Raw genomic sequence first — 15,786 nt, 5'->3', positions numbered from 1 at the left:
ACCTTAGCCAGTAACTGAAGGATGCACCAAGAAGGGTCATTTCAGACAGTGTGAATAAAATTGGGTGAGAAAATGGAGACTGTATGGGCTAGAGGGCTAAATATCTTAAACTTTCTGTTGACAAAGTAGCCTGAGGCCACTTTTGGCAAATGTTGTATGATGTACTCCCCTCGTGTCCACCATTGAGGTGCATTAAATTCTGTTATAAAGTCTGCTTTCCATCAGGAAATTTGAGACTTTGCTAGCAGCTATCCGACTGACCACAAGCATCTGATGTATGAGATAGGCAGATTGATGGCTCATCTCAGATCAGTCAGTAGGACATGCAGAGAGAGTACTGGCTGTTACCAGATGATTACCACGACTGCAGTGGGGGCAGTCCTCTCAATGTAGAAGTCTGTTACGATCAATATGTAGTCAGCACAGTCTGATGGCAGGTCTCTGAACAGTTTGGAGAGAAGTAAGCCTTGCCTTGGTGGTCCCCTTGATTGCCCTCAGCTTGCTGAGGACTGTGGTATCCAACCATTCCATACTTCAAGTTTTAGAATTTGACACTGTAGGGCTTCAGGTTCAAATTTGTGTCCTGTGGTATCTTCTTTATCTAAATTGTAAGGGACTAATTTCCTGAAATGCCCACATTACTCCCTGTCCAGATGAATGTTAACTGGTTCTGAGGCTGTGGATGTCAACTAATAGTTCTCAGATGTCAGTGATTGAAATGTTTCTAGTGGTGGTACTGAGACATTCCTTGTATGCAGCCGATGGAGCCACTAAAAACCAGGAAGTTCTCTGCTGCAAGAGTTATGTTTTGCAGTGCCTGTGATAGGACCATAAATTTTGCAGTACATACACTGCATGTGCTCAGCAGAGAATGCTTCTCATGCCTCCTTGTGTGCAGAAAAGCACAACTGACACAGTTATTGACTTTCAATCTGTCTGTGTAGATGCATTTCAAATTGGAGTGGTTTTGGAGAGCTGAATGGAATGGGCATCTGTCTGTATTTTCCTTACACATGGAAGATGTTCATCCAAATCACAAGACTGGGTACAGACTAAAGGGGTGTCAAGAGGGTACTCTATGTCCACAGATAAGAGGGGCAGGTGTTGGTCATTAGACAGAGCCTCAGATTGTACCCCAGCTGGCCTATCTATTTTTGAGTGATTCATAAATAGTCTGAACTGTTTGTTGTGACACAGAGCTGAGCAACACCGACAGGTAGGCATCTGATAGATTATGATGGCAAAGTTTGCCAAGAGTTGCTGGTGTCTAACCCATAGTGGTGGGATGACAGTTTCTGTACGGAAAACTCCAGTTGCCAACCGCACACCACTGCGGTGGACTGGGTCCAACAAGCTCAGTACTGATTGTGGTGATGACCCACAGTCAACACATCCATAGTTCAGGTGGGATAAGATGAAAGATTTGTAGAATTGCAGAATGACTGTGTGGATTGCACCCTATGAGATTCTACTGACAACTCTGAAGGATTAAGTTTCATCATGCAAGATACCTTTGATGGCATAAATGGTAATGATGCTGATTTACTGTAAAATAAAAGCCCCAAAAATCTGAAATTTTCAATGACTGCTAGTAACTGGTTACTGACATAAAGTTTTGTTATGGATGCACACTCATGAGTCAACAAAAGTGTGTGACACAAGTTTTTGTTGCAGAAAATCAACATTCATGACTTCTACTTTCTGTATGGCCTCCTGAATTCAGTACCTCATGCAGTGCAATGATGTAGAACTATATACAGACAATGGTTTTCTGCATATTGCAGTAGTGAGACCATGGGCACCACTGCAGTGATGATACCACTGATTTCAGTGGGGAAGAGGGCTATACTAAATGCCTCTAACTTTGCCAACTGGCTGAAGACTCATAGAGTTCTCACTTCAATTTCATCTGTTCTAAACTTTCAATTCACTTCACTGTATGCTACTTTCTTACATCTTCTTGTATTTCAGTCTACTGTTCATCATCACTAAGCTACAATATGTGCCTATGCCCACTTCTTGGAGTGATTTGCATCTAGAATTGGTTTGTATCTATTTGTCTAATGATGGTGTGCTCAAGCTGATACTGTTGTGCATGTCCTACTCTTTCCCAAGTATACATTCATCTTGCATGGTTTGGGTAATGTATGCTTGCTACAACCAGAAGAAACTTAGTGCAGGACTATAAAAGACTCCCCTCTTATTTCTTCTCCTCAACCCCTATTAAACAATAATTCTTTCTACAGTCCTCTCTTTTGCTATGACATTCAAATTACCTTTTTACTAAAAACTTCAGTGTGTGACTCACCTACTTGCATTATCCATTAAACTCTCACAGTCTCAATAATAAACATCTTATAGAATATCTGTAAATTTATTTCTAGTAATTGTGAAAATGGTTCACACTACACATACCGCCAAGTAAGATGCCTTTTCCCACATTTATTAGCATCAAAAACACTGCAAAGACCAGACCAAGTTCCACATCACATTTTTATCCAAGCAGGTACCTATGCCTGTCCTCTTCAGTATATACAGACATAGCATGAACAGCATAATCACCAATTGAAGACATAGTCCTTTTTTAAACACAATATTAGCAGATCACAGTGGCTGTAGCTTATGTAAACAGTATGCACACTTGTGTTTTTGAATTTCATCAAGATGATTAACATCTAGTGCATACAACACAATATCAGTTCTGAAGTAAACAACATCCAACAATCCAAAAGAATTAACACAGTCACTACCCAATTAAAGTACATAAGGTAATCCATGTATATATGCTCATCATATATACATAATCAAATGATTCCAATAGAAATGTCAAATATGAACTTCACAAATAGCTCTATGAGTGACAACACGTTAATAGTGAGCTGCAACTTTTCTGCATGGAAGTAAACATTACTGTGAACTCAAAACTAAACTTTAACACAATCCAGACAAGCTGGGAGATCTTGCATAGGTGTTCAGCGAGTGCTAGCTGGTCACAGATTTCATGTTTAATGGCTTGCCTGGGACTGTCTATTTCAGTCTACTGAGCAGTAAGGTGAGCCTTATAAAGACTGGCATATGAACATTTTGGAAGCTTGTAAACTACATAATCATTTGAAAAAATGGCTAGGTTATATTTTGCTACTTTGGGTGGACTATAAATATTAACAACAATTTGGTTAATGAAACATGTTGTGAATTAGTAAATTAAAAAAGTTTATGAAACGATTTTATGTATCTGCATTGGGCATAAACCACTTAGGAATGTAAGAGCCACATTGAAAATTATGGTAAATTATAGAATATTCTTAATTAATGGCTTAACCAATTAGTGAAATGTGTATAAAAATTGAGTCAACGAAAGAAAAAAAGACAAAGATCGGAATCTAACAATCACAGAGGCAAAATCTGCAGTGGAAAATGCAACTTGTCACCTACTTTAATGTCAAGTGTCTCATAACTTAATTCATTTCAAATAAATCGAAACACTTTACCAGGAAACTGGAATGTCAGTCTTTCTAACAGGTGGCATCAGTATGATGTGCCAATTATCTTACTATAAATATTACTCTGCTTTTTAATTTATAAGAGTACTTCTTGTTATTTCATAAGAAAAGTTTCATGATTTAATGTGAATTTGTTTCCATAAAAAAATTGTAAGCTATGATCAACACAATAATATAAAAATCTTCTTGCCTTTTAACTGCAAAACTGATATAAGTTCATGAGAAGAGCATGAAGACGGTAATCTGTATGTATATATTTGCTTAATGTTTTGTGTATGTGCACTTATTTAGTAGGAATTTAGTCCTGCTCGCTGCATTAAGAAGTTCAATTATCCATACTTTTTAATTAACTAGGTTTCCATGAAAATTATATGCACTATGAGAATTAATAAATTAAAAGTAAGACTGAACAATAATTCCAAATGAAGTTCATCCTAGTCAATGTTTTTCAATATTTATGCATATTTTATACATACATTACAAAGGGAACTGTACATATTCATCAACACTACAATATGTAATTTATTTAAAAGACACATTTTTAGAGCCATTTTAAAATCTCTTAAATTTTTTTTGTGTGGGTACTTGTTGTAAATATTTATATTTATCACATAAATTCAGGTTGTCTCCTCTCATCATTTCACAAAAATTGACTTGTCCATTGTCAATGTGTAGCTACGTACAAAAATGATAAACCAGACCACTAAAACGATCATAACTACCATCCTGTATGTCAACACCCGATACAGTGTATATTACTGCATGTGGTTACAATCACATGCTGCAGTTACATTAACAATGCCCTGTAACGACCTTGTCTCCCAGAGTTGTTAGAAGGCACTTATGTCCATGCAGTTCCACTATGTTTGGTGTAACACTGCGCATTAATAAACTTGTGACATAATAACAATATCCATTAGTTCATTACAGAATGTTACACTAAGTGTCCCAGCCGAGAATAATTATACTCCATTAAACACCAAGTAGGAAACAGTGCACTTTTTTTAAACATTCTTGACACGAATTTGGGTTTTGTCATGACTAAAGCATATTTACTGTTATATAAGATAATTCAATTTTCCTTTTAAGGCTTCAAATGCTCTTGCACTTAAAATAGAGAACTCTAGGACCTTCCATTTGCTCTCATTGCACCCCTACTACGAATTAATTTTTTTCTACATCCATTATGACATTTAGATACAGTTGCGTTCGTAATGTACATATAACAATGCATAAATATTTAAAAACATTGATTAGGATGAACTTTGTTGTTCAGAATCTTATTTTTAATTTGTTGATTCTCATAGTGTGAATAATTTTCACAAAAACCTTGTTAATTAAAAACTTTGGATAATTGAACTTCTTAATGCAACAAGCAGGAGTAAATGTCGACTAAATAAGTTTACATACACATAACTGTAAGCAAATATAAACATACAGATTACTGTCTTTATGCTCTTCTCATGAACTTATCATAAATTTATATCAGTTTTGTAGTTAAAAGGCAAAAGGATTGTTATATCATTGCGTTGATCATAACCGTCAATTTTCTTTAAAGAAAAAAAAGTTCACATTAAATCATGGAACTTTTCTTATAAATTAACAAGAATTACTCTTATTAATTAAAAAGCAGAGTAATATTTATAGTTTTTGTTTTATCTTCATGAATATAGTTAACAGCTTTTGTATTTGTAAAAATGACACAAATCTAAAGACTAGAAAATATTTACAATTTACATGAAATGAATGAACACTGATTATATTACTAACTGAATTATCCTACAGGATCTCATCCAGATTTTAAAAAGCAGCTAGCTTAACTAGCTTCTATATAGTTTAAGATTGTATATATTCATCAACACTGTAATATAGTTTATTTAAAAGACACATTTTTGAGCCATTTTACAATCTCTTAAATTTTTTTGTGTCTTAATGCGGTGTGGTAACTTGTCGTAAAGTTTTTTCCCTGCTAGTAGTGGTCCATCTTATCTAAGTTTAATTTTTTGCATGTTCACTATGAAGTTCCATTTTCTGTTGTGTATTGTAATTATGAAGTGTTTCACATTTTTGCACTAGCTGGTCTTCAGTGTCTGTCATTTTGTTAATGAAACATGTAACTTTCAAAATGTATAAGAAAGGTAGTGGAAGAATTTGTAAGTTCTTAAATAGTGGCCTACAGGAACTTCTAGTAGTCACATTTCCTATGGTCCTTATAATTCTTTTTTGGACAATAAAGCAACTTCTGCTGGCAGGTGTGTTGCCTCACTAAATTATGCCATATTTCAAAAGTGATTCCATCTGCGTGTAATATATGTATTTTTTCATATGTTGTATCATGCAGCCAGTAAGAATTTTCAAGCAATAGCAGGTTGTACTTAATTTCTTATTGATGAAGCTTACATGTCTGTCCCACTTCAGGTCTTCTTGGATCCATATTCCAAGAAATTTAGTGCTGTTTACAGTTTCTAAATGTTTGGCAGATAATGTCAAAATAGGGCTTGAAGGGTGTATCATTTGAGTTGTGTGTAAACGCATAGTTACCGTCTTTTCTGCATTTATGGTAAGACTGTTTCTGGAGAACCAATCAGTTATGAATATCATACATGCTTTGATTTCATTCTCCAGTTCATCTAAAGTCCTCTCTTTTACCAGAATGTTGGTGTCATCTGCAAATTTTATACATGTCTGGGAAGGGATTGCTGACTCTTAAGTCGTTTATAAACAGAAGGAACGAGATTGGACCTACAATGGAACCTTGGGGCACACCATATTTAACATTTTATTTCCCTGACTGATACATATGTATGTTGTTTCCTTCTTGATATTTTAAGTTCCATTATTTGTGGTCTGTAATTCAGGTATGACTATTCCTTTGTGTCCCAGTCTCCTGACACATACATATTCCAATTTTGAGAGTAGTAGTTTATGGTTAATGACATCTAAAGCTTTGGTAACATCCAAAAATATAGCAGATAAGTGTTGTTTTTGGTCTACTGAGGGCAAGGCTTAATTTTTAAAATCAAAGATGGTCATTTCTGTGGACCTACATTTATGGAAACTGTGAAATGATTGTGAGAACAGTTTATTTTCTTCTATAAAATGAACCAGCATCTTCTAAAATATTTTTTCTAATATTTTAGAAAAGCCAGACAGTAGAGAGACTGCTCTGTAATTTTTTAGCTCTGTTATCTGACCCTTTTTAAACACAGGCCTCAATTTTGCTATTTTTAACTTTCCAGGAAAAATCCCAGTAGCCAGTGAGGAATTACAAACATCTGCAAAGGGTTTTGCTGTTACTGCTGAACATTTCTTTAAAATACCATCAGGGATGATATCAATGTCAGATGAGAATTTTGATTGTAGTCCTCTAATGGCATTTGATAATTCTTTCTTGTCCATTGGATATAAAAACGGACACTTATTTAAACTGTTTGGAACTAGTTCTTTCCTAGCATTTGGTGGACATGTTTTTATAAGATTTGCTGCCACTTCTTTGAAGTAGGATTTAAATTTACTTGCAACTTGTTTTGGGTCTCATATGTTGGTTGAGTTTTCCAGTAAGTCCATACTGTGTTGTTCTTCACATTGTTTTCTTGTTTCTTTTCTTACTGTGTCCCATATAGCCTTAATTTTGTTTGGGACACTTTTTCAGATCACTCATTTGTCAGTTCCTTAGACATTTTAATGACTTTCTTTAGGCTATGTTTATATCTCTTAAAATAAGCATCAAAATCTGGTGATTTTTTTGTTTGATTTTATAGTTCATATACAAATCTCTTTTTCTTAAGCAATATTGGTATGCCTGGAGTGAGCCAGTTACTTTTCTTATTTTTCTGTATTATCTCTTCTCTTTTTTTTGAGGGGGAGGGGGAGGGAGGGGGGGGGGGGGGACATAGTTCAAAGTACAAGCATAAGATGTTACTGAAAGCATCAAACTTTTCATTTGTGCCTGAAATGATGTAAACTTCAGAAAGGAATTTATATTTTGCCCCCTGTAGCTTTTAGCAGCAGCTCATACAGATTGTTTCGAGAGTTGACAATGATTTTTTAGTTCTACAGAAATTTCTACAGAAATTATTTGTGTGTTGTGATGCCCAAAGCCTGTATTGATAGTCTGTGTATTGTATTTACATGGTATATTTGTAAATATTTGGTCAATGGTTGACACTGAAGTGGGTGTTATTCTTGTTGCTGCTTCTATTTTAAGCTTTAAATTAAAAGTTAAAAGGAGTTTCAAAAGATCAGTATTTTTGTTTTGATTCTTTCAGGAAGTTAATATTAAAATCCCCACACATAATGAGATTTTTGTGCCTTTTGTTAAGATGTGAAAGTATATGAACTGTTATTTTTATGTTTTGTGTATTATTTGCAACTCAGATTGTAAAAATAAATTTAATTTCGTTTTGACAGATTTTAGATTGTAAATACCATGACTAGTAATGTGTGAAATGTAAAACATAATATAAATATTATTCAGACAGAACCTTTTAGTAAGTGCCGGAATGCTCACCCCGATCTACACAGTCTTTATGTCTTCTTATTCAAGTATTTCTTCATAGTTTCTCCTTATTTTGTTGTCATCAGCTTGTGATGTGGGCATGTAATATTGTACATCAGTGGCTAGAGTGAGCTTCTATTCCATCCTAAGAATAGTAGCTCTGTCAATGTGCTGGTGTTCTCATTCGGTATTATGCAAACACTTGTTATGCCATTTACTGGTGCTGTTCTTTCTGCCACTTACATAACAACCTAGATTTTTTTGTTCTGTTTCAAACTTACTTCTTCAATTCTTTTCCTAAAGTCTAAGGGAATGTCTCACACTGTCGGATCTAAATATCACAAAAATTATACATGGAGAATGAAAATACCAAAATAATAAAATCTGTTTCAAATAACAATAATACAAATAAGAAAAAAACTGTACATTCACATCATGAAGGCTAATGATGAAGGCTAAAGACAAGACTATTAATATGAATGAATTATGGAAAATGCAGTACTTTTAATTATCTGTAGCATTTTCCTAAAAGTTCATATGATGCATTAACTGAAACTGAATTAATTACACTGACAAAAATTTCAGACTCTACTTCTGTACAGGATCTATACGGAGTCCACAGATACTTTGGTCGTAAAATGGATCTCTAAGAGATTCACTTGCTACTTGAATAATACAGGTAACAGGTACAAACTTACCTGCCTGCTGCAAAAGCAAATGCACCAGGCCATAAATTTGAACGAACAAAGGCAATGGCTGTATCTTTAACAATTTGAGATCCTATTCGAACACTCCAAGCAGGCATAGTTTCTAGTGCTGCATCCTCTGAAAGGGGTGTGAACATTGGAGGTCCTACTTCTGGTTCTACTTCTTCTTCTTCTTCTTCTTCCTCGGCTTCTTCCTGAAAGTAATTAATATAAGTTCGCAAATATATAAAAAAATCTCTCGCTAACATAAATGAGTTAAACAGAACTTGGCATAAAATGACCACATGAAGAGGACAATGATGTAAATAATTTTCATTTAATTATCTTGATCTCACAGCTTTTGGAATAGAAATAACAGTTTCAGCTATGCAACAGCCTTCTTCATACTCTACAATTCTTTTACTTCTATTATAATATGAATATGGCTAATGTAAGGCCAAAACCAGTAATTATATTAAAAAAGATGTGCAACTGAGAGAATTAAATAAAAATTATAGATGAATGAAACCTATGATGATTACAGATTTATGCATAGTCCATCATCACTCAATGTCGATTAAACCCTGTAAAGCAACCAAACTGCAGGGATGTTGATTTTACATTTTTCCCATGATTACAAATAATCCCACACATTTTCTCTGCAGATATGATTGGGTGATTTAATACGGAAGTTGATGTGCAATAAAGCTCCTGAATGTTCTTCAAATCTGGACATATGTATGCAATTCTGTGGACATTGCAGTTGTCAGTTTACATTAGATTAGATTAGATTTACTTTCATTCCAATTGATCCATAGTGAGGAGGTCCTCCAGGATGTAGAACATGTCAGAACTCAAGAACATCTTGCAGAAGCCTCTCTAGGGAACTAGGGATACTAACTACTGCGTCCCAATATATTTATTCCTTAGTGAAATTTGTCATTAAAAATATATCACTTTTTCAAACCAATAGCTCAATTCATGGAATCAATACTAGAAATAAGAATAATCTTCACAAGGATTTAAAGTCACTTAGTCTTGTACAAAAAGGTGTGCACTATTCAGGAACACAAATTTTTAATAACTTGCCAGCAGCAGCCATAAAAAGCTTAACAACCAATGAAATTCAGTTTAAGAGCAGCCTAGAGGATTTATTGGTGGCCAACTCCTTCTACTCCATTGATGAATTTCTCAGTAGAACCAACATATATATATAAACAAAGATGATGTGACTTACCAAACGAAAGTGCTGGCAGGTTGATAGACACACAAACAAACACAAATATACACACAAAATTCAAGCTTTCGCAACCAACGGTTGCTTCATCAGGAAAGAGGGAAGGAGAGGGAAAGACGAAAGGATGTGGGTTTCAAGGGAGAGGGTAAGGAGTCATTCCAATCCCGAGAGCGGAAAGACTTAATGGTTCAGGGATTCAGGACTGGAGCAGATTCGTTTGCCACAAAGACCTGGGCTGTAGGGAAGGGCCTGTTTGATATGGAATGTGTGGCAGCTGTCATAATGGAGGTACTGTTGCTTGTTGGTGGGTTTGATGTGGACGGATGTGTGAAGCTAGCCATTGGACAGATGGAGGTCAACGTCGAGGAAAGTGGCATGGGAGTTTGGGCCAAAATCTTTACCTTTAGATATGTCTGCTTGTGTTTGTATATGTGCGGATGGATATGTGTGTGTGTGCGAGTGTATACCTGTCCTTTTCTCCCCCTAAGGTAAGTCTTTCCGCTCCCGGGATTGGAATAACTCCTTACCCTCTCCCTTAAAACCCACATCCTTTCGTCTTTCCCTCTTTCCCGATGAAGCAACCATGGGTTGCAAAAGCTTGAATTTTGTGTGTGTGTTTGTGTTTGTTTGTGTGTCTATCAACATACCAACGCTTTCGTTTGGTAAGTTACATCATCTTTGTTTTTAGATATATTTTTCCCACGTGGAATGTTTCCCTCTATTTTTACATATATATATATACACACACACACACACACACACACACACACACACACACACACACATATATATATATATATATATATATATATATATATATATATATATATATATATATATATATATATATATATATATATATAACAAAGATGATTTGACTTACCAAATGAAAGTGCTGGCAGGTCAACAGACGCACAAACAACCACAAACATATATATATATATATATATATATATATATATATATATATATATATATATATATATATGTGTGTGTGTGTGTGTGTGTGTGTGTGTGTGTGTGTGTGCGTGTGTGGATGGATATGTGTGTGTGTGTGTGTGTGTGTGCGAGTGTATACCCATCCTTTTTTTCCCCCTAAGGTAAGTCTTTCCACTCCTGGGATTGGAATGACTCCTTACCCTCTCCCTTAAAGCCCACATCCTTTCATCCTTCCCTCTCCTTCCCTCTTTCCTGATGAGGCAACAGTTTGTTGCGAAAGCTTGAATTTTGTGTGTATGTTAGTGTTTGTTTGTGTGTCTATCGACGTGCCAGCGCTTTCGTTTGGTAAGTCACATCATCTTTGTTTTTATATATATACAAAGATGATGTGACTTATATATATGTATATCTCTTGCCGCCGCTCATACCTCACCTGTCTTGCAACAACATCTTTGCCTCTGTACTTCCGCCTCAACTGACATCTCTGCCCATTGACGTTGACCTCCACCTGTGTCCAATGTCCAGCTTCACAAGTCCATTCACATCAAACCCACCAACAAGCAACAGTACCTCCATTATGACAGCTGCCACCCATTCCATATCAAATGGTCCCTTCCCTACAGCCTAGGTCTTCATGGCAAATGAATCTGCTCCAGTCCGGAATCCCTGAACCATTACACCAACAACCTGAAAACAGCTTTCGCATCCCACAACTACCCTCCCGACCTGGTACAGAAGCAAATAACCAGAAACACTTCCTCATCTCCTCAAACCCAGAACCTCCCACAGAAGAACCACAAAAGTGCCCCACTTGTGACAGGATACTTTCCAGGACTGGATCAGACTCTGAATGTGGCTCTCCAGCAGGGATACGACTTCCTCAAATCCTGACCTGAAATGAGATCCATCCTTCATGAAATCGTCCCCACTCCACCAAGAGTGTCTTTCCGCTATCCACCTAACCTTCGTAACCTCTTAGTTCATCCCTATGAAATCCCCAAACCACCTTCCCTACCCTCTGGTTCCTACCCTTGTAACAGCCCCCGGTGTAAAACCTGTCCCATGCACCCTCCCACCACCACCTACTCCAGTCCTGTAACCCGGAAGGTGTACACGATCAAAGGCAGAGCCACGTGTGAAAGCACCCACGTGATTTACCAACTGAACTGCCTACACAGTGAAGCTTTCTATGTGGGAATGACCAGCAACAAACTGTCCATTCACATGAATGGACACAGGCAGACAGTGTTTGTTGGTAATGAGGATCACGCTGTGGCTAAACATGCCTTGGTGCACGGCCAGCACATCTTGGCACAGTGTTACACCATCCGGGTTATCTGGATACTTCCCACTAACACCAACCTGTCAGAACTCCGGAGATGGGAACTTGCCCTTCAGTATATACTCTCTTCTCGTTATCCGCCAGCCCTCAATTTCCGCTAATTTCAATTTGCTGCCACTCATACCTCACCTGTCTTCCAACAACATCTTTGCCTCTGTACTTCCGCCTCGACTGACATCTCTGCCCTTTACAAATGTCTGCTTGTGTCTGTGTAGGTGCGGATGGATATGTGTGTGTGTGCGAGTGTATACCTGTCCTTTTTTCCCCCCAAGGTAAGTCTTTCCGCTCCCGGGATTGGAATGACTCCTTACCCTCTCCCTTAAAACCCACATCCTTTCGTCTTTCCCTCTCCTTCCCTCTTTCCTGATGAAGCAACCGTGGGGTTGCGAAGGCTTGAATTTTGTTTGTGTTTGTGTTTGTTAGTGTCTCTATCAACATACCAACGCTTTAGTTTGGTAAGTTACACCATCTTTGTTTTTATATATATATAGACACACACACACACACACACACACACACACACACACACACACACACACACACACATACACGTACAGGGTGGTCCATTGATCGTGACCGGGCCAAAAATCTCATGAAATAAGCGTCAAAAGAAAAAACTACAATGAACGAAACTTGTCTAGCTTGAAGGGGGAAACCAGATGGTGCTATGGTTGGCCTGCTAGATGGCGCTGCCATAGGTCAAACGGATATCAACTGCATTTTTTTAAGTAGGAACCCCCATTTTTTGTTACATATCCATGTAGTACATAAAGAAATATGAGTGTTTTAGTTGGACCACTTTTTTCGCTTTGTGATAGATGGCACTGTAATAGTCACAAACATATGGCTCACAGTTTTGGACGAACAGTTGGTAACAGGTAGGTTTTTTAAATTAAAATACAGAACGTAGGTACGTTTGAACATTTTATTTTGGTCGTTGCAACGTGATACATGTACCTTTGCGAACTTATCATTTCTGAGAATGCATGCTGTTACAGCGTGGTTACCTGTAAATACCATATTAATGCAATAAATGCTCAAAACGATGTCCGTCAACCTCAACTGTACATGACATTCAAAGTCGTCGCCATGCAATTCCTGGTGCATAGAAATATGGTATGGGTGCAATCAATGTTGATGTAGCAGATGTAGCATTCTCAACACTGACGTTTTTGAGATTCCCAATTTTCGCGCAATTTGCCTGCTACTGATGTGCAGATTAGCCGCGACAGCAGCTAAAACACCTACTTGGGCATCATCATTTGTTGCAGGTCGTGGCTGACGTTTCACATGTGGCTGAACACTTCCTGTTTCCTTAAATAACATAACTATCTGGCAAACGGTCCAGACACCTGGATGATGTCATCCAGGATACTGAGCAGCATACACAGTACACGTCAGTTGGGCATTTTGATCACAACAGCCATACATCAAAATGATATTGACCTTTTCCGCAATTGGTAAAAGGTCCATTCTAACACGGGTAATGTATCACGAAGTAAATACCATCCGCACTGGCGGAATGTTACGTGATACCACGTACTTATACAATTGTGACTATTACAGCGCCATCTATCACAAAGCGAAACAAGTGGTCCAACTAAAACATTCATATTTCTTTATGTACTACATGAATATGTAATAAAAAATGGGGGTTCCTATTAAAAAAAACACAGTTGATATCTGTTTGACCTATGGCAGGGCCAACTGTAGCGTCATCTAGTTTCCCCCTTCAAACTAGACGAGTTTCGTTCTTTGTAGTTTTTTCGTTTGTTGCTTATTGAGAATGAAACTCGTCTCATATGAATATAATAGAGGGAGACATTCCACATGGGAAAAATATATCTAAAAACAAAGATGATGTGACTTACCAAAGGAAAGTGCTGGCAGGTTGATAGACACACAAACAAACACAAACATACACACACACCGCACATACACAGACATACACAGACACAAGCAGACTGCTTGTGTCTGTGTATGTGCCGATGGATATGTGTGTGTGAGCGAGTGTATAACTGTACTTTTTTCCCCATAAGGTAAGTCTTTCCGCTCTCGGGATTGGAATGACTCCTTACCCTCTCCCTTAAAACCCACATCCTTTCGTCTTTCCCTCTCCTTCCCTCTTTCCTGATGAAGCAACCGTTGGTTGCGAAAGCTTGAATTTTGTGTGTATGTTTGTGTTTGTTTGTGTGTCTATCAACCTGCCAGCACTTTCGTTTGGTAAGTCACATACATCTCCTGCAGCTCCTATTTGGTATCAGTCCCACATACTTGAGTAATACCACAGGATTGTTTTGAAAGCAATCTCCTATGTAGACTGACTGTATTTTCCCAACATGTGGCCAATGAAATGAAATCTGCTACATGTCTCACATACAATTAAGCCTATTCAAACCATTTCATCTCACATCCCTACAAACTGTTACATCCAGGAAAATCACATTTTTACTTTTTGTGAAGTGCATGGTTTCACACTGCTCAACATTTAAAGCAAGCTGTAAATCTCTGGATTACTTTGAAGGTGCATCAAGGTACGATTATAAATTTTTGTGGCTTTTTCCAGATGGTACTTCAGTATAGATAACTGTATAAACCACAGAAAGAGAGAGGGGTTACTATATCCATTGTTTGCCCTATCATTAATATACAATACAAATAGTAAGTGCTACAACATACATTCCTGAGCCATGCCTCAGTTTACTTTTACTTTTGTCGATAACTTTGTAACCAAGATAATGTGCTGCATCTTACAACGATACCCTCAATCCAATCAGAAAATTCATTTGATGCTTCATATGATTGTACTTCTGTTTGTGTTGGCATGGTACAAAGTCAAAAACTTTTCAGGTGTCAAGAAACACTGCAACCATCTGGCTTTCAGCACATGACATGGGAAAAGCTGTTTTGCAAGACAATGTTTGCGGATTTGATGCTAATTGGCATTCTGTTCTAAATACCTCATTATTTTTTAGCTGAAAACATGTAAAATTCTGTAACAGATGGATATCAGTGATGTAGGACAGTATTTTTTTGTATCACTTCCTCTATCCTCCTTGTAGATGCTTGTGATCTGTGCTTTCTTTCAGCACCTGGGCACAGTTGTTTGAGGGACCTATAGCATATTATGGACTAACTCAGCTGTAGATTCTGTGTAGAATGTCACAGGGATTCCATCGAGCCCTGGGATTTCATTCCATTTTTGCATATTATGCTGTTTCTTAATGCCACTGACACTAATATTTACAAGCAGTGGTAATAAAGTTTCAATTATCACCTCAGCATCACTTTACCCCTCAGCAGCTGCACCTTCACCTTATTCGGCGGTTGTGAATCTGCATGTTCCCAACATTTTCTTTGTTCTTTCCTCTAATTCTCACAGTATTACACACAGTACCTATCTGTGGTGATTAGGTTTGTGTGAGCAATCATGGAATCCAGTGGGTGGCAACGTTCGTCATGTTCAAAATGTCGTGTAAAGTGTGGAAAACTGGCCCTTGAGTGATTTTCATTTTTTCCTCTATTGCCCCTATTCTGATAGGCTGGTTTTCCCTACACTAGGGTGTTCAGTCCCCTTTTGA

General features: G+C 37.3%; 1 protein-coding gene across 1 annotated transcript in view; it reads right to left on the bottom strand.

Annotated features, from left to right (window-relative positions):
• LOC124796223 (radial spoke head protein 4 homolog A) overlaps positions 1–15,786 on the bottom strand; it is a 335,434-nt gene that overhangs the window by 39,805 nt on the left and 279,843 nt on the right. The window contains exon 10 of the mRNA XM_047260315.1: positions 8,700–8,890. Coding sequence (XP_047116271.1) covers positions 8,700–8,890 — 191 coding nt within the window. The remainder of the gene's footprint in view (positions 1–8,699; positions 8,891–15,786) is intronic.

This window comes from Schistocerca piceifrons, chromosome 4 (assembly GCF_021461385.2).
Source record: "Schistocerca piceifrons isolate TAMUIC-IGC-003096 chromosome 4, iqSchPice1.1, whole genome shotgun sequence".
NCBI lineage: Eukaryota > Metazoa > Arthropoda > Insecta > Orthoptera > Acrididae > Schistocerca > Schistocerca piceifrons.
Note: the sequence above shows the minus strand (reverse complement) of the source record. Positions and strands in the feature narration are given on the sequence as shown.